This window comes from Seriola dumerili, unplaced genomic scaffold (genome assembly GCF_002260705.1).
Source record: "Seriola dumerili isolate Sdu_G_001 unplaced genomic scaffold, Sdu_1.0 BDQW01000187.1, whole genome shotgun sequence".
In the NCBI taxonomy this organism is placed as follows: Eukaryota; Metazoa; Chordata; class Actinopteri; order Carangiformes; family Carangidae; genus Seriola; species Seriola dumerili.
The window spans coordinates 407,456-413,914 of NW_019174442.1; the positions used below are offsets into that span (position 1 = coordinate 407,456).

The following is a 6,459-nucleotide window of genomic DNA, read 5'->3' on the forward strand; positions in this document are numbered from 1 at the left end:
GTGCTCTGTGGTTTAATTTTATTTGTGTAAACTGAATGAAAGGCTCTATGTATGTGTGTTGTGTGTGTATGTATGTGTGTTCAGGCAAGAGAGCGAGAGAGACTGCGGGTTTGCCTTTCATGCGCCTGTGCTGTGTTTGCTCCCATCTTTGATTACAGCATGACTTTAAAAAAATAAAAAATAAAATCACCAACTGCCTGATCACCGCCGCTCACACTCACCATGGAGGACTTGAAATGGAGCCTTAACTCTCTCTGTCTCTCACTCTCTCTCACTCTCTCTCTTCCTCTGTCAGCGTGCTGCATTTCAGATCTTATTTTGCTGACATGGACTTGCCTCGCTCTGATTCTGGCTCTGATCTTTTGTGTACAGTGCTGCTGTTGCTGCAGCTCGGAGCAGCTCTGCATGCCCTCATGCTTCTCTACCATCGCGTACAGTTCAGTAAACTAAGTGCATAAAGACAGTGGCCTCTAATGGGTGACCTATCCGGCTGAGATGGTGCAGGAATGAAGGAGGACAAACTGTGCACCTACTATCTTTATGCACTTAAGATAACAGTTGTTTGAATCTCTTTAATGACATTTTAAATAATACTGTCTGCCTGCATGTGCCGATTTTGTTGCATTGTACAAAATGAATTTGAGATAGACCTATTAGTAATTTTGAACAAGACCTCACCAAAAAGGGCAATTCTCTGCTATATTGTCATGCTTACTATGAGAATTTAGCCTTTTCCTTAATGATGCTAATACATTAAGGCGCTGTGAACAAGAAAACGTTTGGAAACCTCTGACCACAGAGGTAGTCCACCAGTCTGAAACAACATTTAACAACTTGTAGGACTCTGCAGGAATGAAGAAATTGTAGCTTACATCTGAGCAATTTTGCATCCCCAAGTCACTATGTCTTACTAAAGGGATGCAAAATGTGTCTGACATTAAATTAAAGAAAATAGTTCTTTTATCTGAAACATATGGATTTGTAAAATCATTTGGCTACAAAGTCTGGGTCATGCTTTGAGATGAGATAGGATGTAATAAATTGCATAAATTGTTCCTGTCCTCATGTCCCTTTTCATTCCTCCATCTGTCCACTCAGCCATGAATGACCTGCTGCAGACCATGGCAGTGGCAGGTGGTCCTGGGGCTCAATGGGCGTGCAGCATCGAGAATCTAGACGGAGCTGAGGCTGGAGATGCCGGCATGACGGGCAGCAGCAGGCGCAGCGGGCAGCGTATGAAGGAGCTCGCCTTGTCCACCAATGCTATTGACTGTGCTGCCCTCACCCTGCCCACAGCAGGGCACAGCAGAGCCAAGCTTCGGCTTCAGGTCAAAGGTCAGGGTGCTAATTTTATTTGTGTGAGGGTAGGAAAAATATTTTGCCCCTGTAAATGTCTGTAAATAGTAGTATTCATGTGAAGGTGGTGAAAATTTGTCATATCATAATGCAAAAAGCAGCTGTAGCATCAGCCTCCTCTCTTTCTCAACAGATAATGCCTCCTGTGAGGATGTTGCCGGCTCCTCAGATGACCCTAAGAGTCAAGGTAAGACTTGACATGACATCAAACTGTAGGTATGTCAAATGACAAGGAAAAGGCTGGGTAATCGCAACAGCTTTTCTACACCATCCGAGGATCTGTAGGCTTCTCAAACGAGGAATGAGAGAAGACTGAAAAGCCCCAAAAGAGCAGGTCACGTATTTAACAATCCCACCGCTAATCTTTGGGCTGCCTTCCTGCACTTCGATTAAGCCTGATCTACAGTTGGAAAAGCAATTTTAGCGGAGAGCAAAAGAGGGAGATCAGCCTCCATTGAAAGTAGGATTGACTCTATTCCAGGCTTTAGGGTGTTATCCAGGGCAGTTAATCTGCGGCCAGGCAACTATTCATCAGTTCTTTGCCACCCTAATGTAGATGACCCAGTTGTTAAACGGCCACAAAACTACTGACATACATTTCTAGCACTTGAGCTAGTTCTACAACTTAATGCCATCAGTTTTGATAAAATGTTATTTTTAATTTTATTACTTTAAATGAATTTTGTATCCACCTACCCAAGACACATACTTATAGTCCCAAAAGATCATTAACCTGGTTCCACAGGACATTGGTGGGGCATTAGTGCCCAACCTGGATTCTACTTGGCTGATGAGTTCCCAGAATGCACTCATAAAATCCAGTACATTGCTGTCAGACCCATTTTCCGGTACATCTCTATAATGGCTAGAGGAAACTACCTTCCACTCTCACACACCGGACATTACTTATAATGCATCAGCCATTAGGTCGCCATCTAAAGATGCTCCTATATGTAAAGTCATTAATGGCAGTTTCAGATACCTATTGATTTTTCAAGCAACTGGGCTTGGCTGCCACAACATTTTTTCAATTTAGTTTTGTGTTTCTGTCTTTCTATAAAACCATTAATGAATAGTAAACTTTGCTTGTTTTGCATTGTGGGCAGCATTAATGAGTAGTGTGATATATTCTTCAAACATGTTATGCATCACAACCAGGGTGTGTTGCATTGTTCATGTACTGTATGTGTGTTTTATCAGGCCTGCAGGTGTATAGCAGTGCTTTGGCTCTGTATCCTTCCCCTGTTGAGCTGAGCATTATGTGCAGACTGCCCTGTAGCATCTGTAGTAAGTGACAACTACTTGGCACCGAATCTCACTCTGGGCCACAAACAATGGGCTGGTTTCCTAGACATAATAAGAATATTGATACCGATCTGTGATGTGAAGGTTAATTTAAAATTCTAATTTGGTGTCATGTCCTGAAAACCAGTTTGAAATGATTTCACGGTCCCTGGTTTCCAGCTGAAACTGTCCCTACGAACACAGGAAAGAGCAAGGTCACATTGTCACCACTCCTTTTCTTTCCTTTCTTTTTCCTCCCTTTCACTTTCTCCTTACTCTCTCTCCCCTTACTCAGTTTTGCACAGGAAACAAGGCATGCCAATTTTCTTTTATTACTAATTTACTTGCACTCTGTTGTCCCCTGTTATTCAGTATTGTCTCCATCAGTTTCCCTTTCTCCTGAAGGTGGATTGGTCCTTGGATGTAGGTGTCCTGGCCCTCTCCATCAATAGTTTGTGTTTACTAGCTGGACATATTGGGGATGCAGCCTGGCACTGAGCCACCCTTCCTGTCCCTCTGCCTGGCATGTGCCATCTGCTGCCCCAGCAGGATACGTGCTATCAGACTGTTACCGAGCGCCTACATGTTACTCTTTGTGTTAGTGCACGTTGGTGAGGATACATGTATGCGTATATATAAAAACCTAACTGTGTGTGTATATGTGTGTGCATGTCTCTTCCCTCTTGTCCCTTACCCAGCCACCAGACCCTCCAGTCTCCATAGCAACAGGATCATCAGTAGTAATAGTAACAATAACTCCCACCTCACTTCTCCTCTGGAGGGCAAAGGTACGCACCTCCTTCCCTTGCCGCCCCCCCCCCCCCCCCCCCCCAAACTAACCACTCCTGCCATCCTCCTTTGTTCCCTTTATCTTTGCCTTTCATGCCTTTACTCAAACCTACTTTAATGTGCCCTGTGGGTTAGTATTTTCTTTCCTATGGGAATGAATCATTTACTTATTTAAAATCAGTTAGAGCTGCAATGATTAGCTGATTAATTGATTAGTCAATTGAAAGAAAATGTATTGCCTACTTTTTAAATAATCAATTAATTTTTTAAGACATTTTTCTGGCAAAATGATGTGCCATGTTCTCAAATGCGAGTCTTAATGCGAGTCACAGGTGCACTTTTACTGTGCTATGGTATAAGAATAATAAATCATTCATTATTCAGCAAACGTTTTTAAGTATTTATAATTCACAGCTTATCAGAATTTTATCAGACTCCTACAGTCTTTATCTTTTCTTTGGGGAGGAGTGATCAGATTCCCGGTGATCTAATCTTTGCCTCCCATTCCCACAGGCACGCTGAATGGCAGCCTCAGCAGGCCTCACAGTGAGAGCAGCGGAGAGTTCAGCCTGAGCTTAGACCAGGAGGTGTGGTCCAGCAGCGGCAGCAGCCCTGTTCAGCAGCCCACCTCTTCGCGCTCCTCCCACCAGAGCCCCCTGCAGCTGCGCAGGTCGCTCGACCCGTCTGCTGCCGCAGGCAGCCCAGGCCAGACCCAGATCAGGAAGACGGGATCCCCAGGCAGTGAGGTGCTTTCCCTGCAGCAGTTCCTGGATGAGGGTATTGATCCTGCAGAGGTGAGGCCTCTAACTCAGTTACAACCGATCTGCTCTGTTCCTGTTATGTTTCTATTTGATTAAAGCCAGCAGATAAAATAGACTAGAGATTTTATGAAAACAAAAGTCACATTTTTCTCACTTATGACCATAATGGTTTGCATTAATATGAGGAATCAATGTAGGGCTGCAACTAATAATTATTTTCATTATTAATTTATAATCCTGATTATTTTCTTGATTAATGATTTTTGTGTTTAAGTGTTATACAAGTACATTATAAATTCTCATGTGGTGATATCTTCAAATTGCTTGTTTTTTCTACTATCAGTTTAAAAAAAAAAAGATATTGTGTTTACAAACGATTGACAGAAAAAGCAAAAGATCCTAATTTTGGATGAACTGGAGTGATCAATTTACTGTCAATTAGTGGATTATTCAATTGTTTTAGCTCTGACTCTCAGATTCTGACTGATTTTCAAGACTCAAGGCAATATTAAACATAATCAGCACATAGAGATTTTTGTTTGTAAATTTGTTTAAATAAGAAATTAAAAAAATAAAAATACCTTGTAATAGAATTGTTGATTGATGTTTTTGTACTGTACCTGATATGATCTCTTTGCTCTGTCTTCTGTAGTCTGGCAGTCAGGAGAACCTCACTGTAGACTCTCCTCGCCTCCCCACTTCATCTGAGCATGTGCAGAAAGAACGCACTTCGACAAAGGGCCGAGGCATATTGCGCTCATCCAGCGGGAAAGCAACACTGGTCAGCTCCGACCGCCCGCCGAGATCATCGGGTCAACCAGGACGCCCGACCCTGCGGAAGGCGGAGAGCACCCGTGTGAAAGGCTCCGTCCCGGTCCGCTCCAGCCTGTCCTCGCAGGGCAAGGCCACATCCGTCTCCGAACGACTGGATTCAGCTTCCTCCACGCTGCCCCGGGCCAGTAGCGTCATCTCCACGGCCGAAGGCACCACGCGGCGCACCAGCATCCACGACCTGCTCTCGAAGGACAACCGGCAGCCCGTGTCGGTCGACACCTCTCCTCCCGTTGCGTCCACCAAGGCTGGGGTACGCTCCCAGCCTACACCCAGTGAGTACCACCCCAACAGCACCAACCTAAAGGGATCCCTTATCACCACCACCCCATTGCCCAAGTCACTCAGCTTGCCTTGCCATAGCTTGGAGGACCCCGACCTCTCCACCCTCGAGTCTTTCCTTGGCCCTTCCTTCACTGTAGAGTCGGTGTTCATGGACTCCATTTTTAGTGAGTCAGCGGGCAAAAACCTTCCATTCCTGTCTCTAAACCCCACCCTAGTCAGCAATATCAGTGGGCCACCTGTTACAAATAAAACCCCCTCAGCTGCACCTATCCCAAACCACATTTCCACCCAAAACCAGACCCCACACAGCCAATCAAACGGCCAGATGAGATCCAGCCCAGCCAGTGTAAAAGAGTATAACGAGGGCGTCGACCCCAATCGTGTGAATAATTCGGACCAGTCACTGAGCCCAGAGGACAACCAGTCTCTGTGGTATGAGTACGGGTGTGTGTGAATGACAGGGAGGTTCTGGCTTGCTGATCTTTATACAAGACTTGACTTAAAGAGTGACGAATGAAATGAAGGATAAATGACAAATCCTCCTCTGCATGTATTTATCAGAGCACTGTCTATCTCTGTGTGGTGTATTGGTTTCATGCTTTTCTGTTTGCCATGGTGCTGATTGGTGATTTGCTGTTTTGTTTTGTTTTTTTTTGTTTTTTTTTGTTTTTTTTGTCACCTCCTGTTCTGACCTTTTTTCTGTCCCGTTCTGTTCTCTAAGGTTGGACTTTGATAACTGTTCTTCCGTCCAGCAGCTTTTACCATATTATTGTTTCCTCATCAAATCTGTTTCACTGGCTAACACTATACTATTATCTGCTGTTGTGGATTTGTACAGCACAGTTAAGGCTTAGGATTTCTGTTTCTAGCCTCAATCGCAAAGTAGCTATGAGCAGAAAAGTTAGAGATTCAGCCATAAAAAGCAGCAGAAAATCTGTCAGATATAAACTGTGTCTGATAAGGCAGGTGGGACAGATCTCATAGTAGCAATTTCTTCAAATCAAAGTCTTTCAATGTGTCAGATAATAGATTCACTTGTTGTTTATCATGATGCTTTAGTGTACGGGAGAGTCTTCTTCACTGCTTTTAACTTAGTTGCATTATCCACTAAACTGCATGGCTTTGTTCTGTCTCAGTTCAACCTGAAACACTC

General features: G+C 44.0%; 1 protein-coding gene across 1 annotated transcript in view; it reads left to right on the forward strand.

Annotated features, from left to right (window-relative positions):
* Window positions 1–5,760, forward strand: part of ccdc88a (coiled-coil domain containing 88A) — a 65,162-nt gene extending 59,402 nt beyond the window's left edge. Inside the window, exons 32-36 of the mRNA XM_022752962.1 lie at window positions 1,099–1,335; window positions 1,490–1,543; window positions 3,339–3,428; window positions 3,943–4,223; window positions 4,843–5,760. Coding sequence (XP_022608683.1) covers window positions 1,099–1,335; window positions 1,490–1,543; window positions 3,339–3,428; window positions 3,943–4,223; window positions 4,843–5,760 — 1,580 coding nt within the window. The remainder of the gene's footprint in view (window positions 1–1,098; window positions 1,336–1,489; window positions 1,544–3,338; window positions 3,429–3,942; window positions 4,224–4,842) is intronic.
* The last annotated feature ends 699 nt before the right edge of the window (window positions 5,761–6,459 follow it).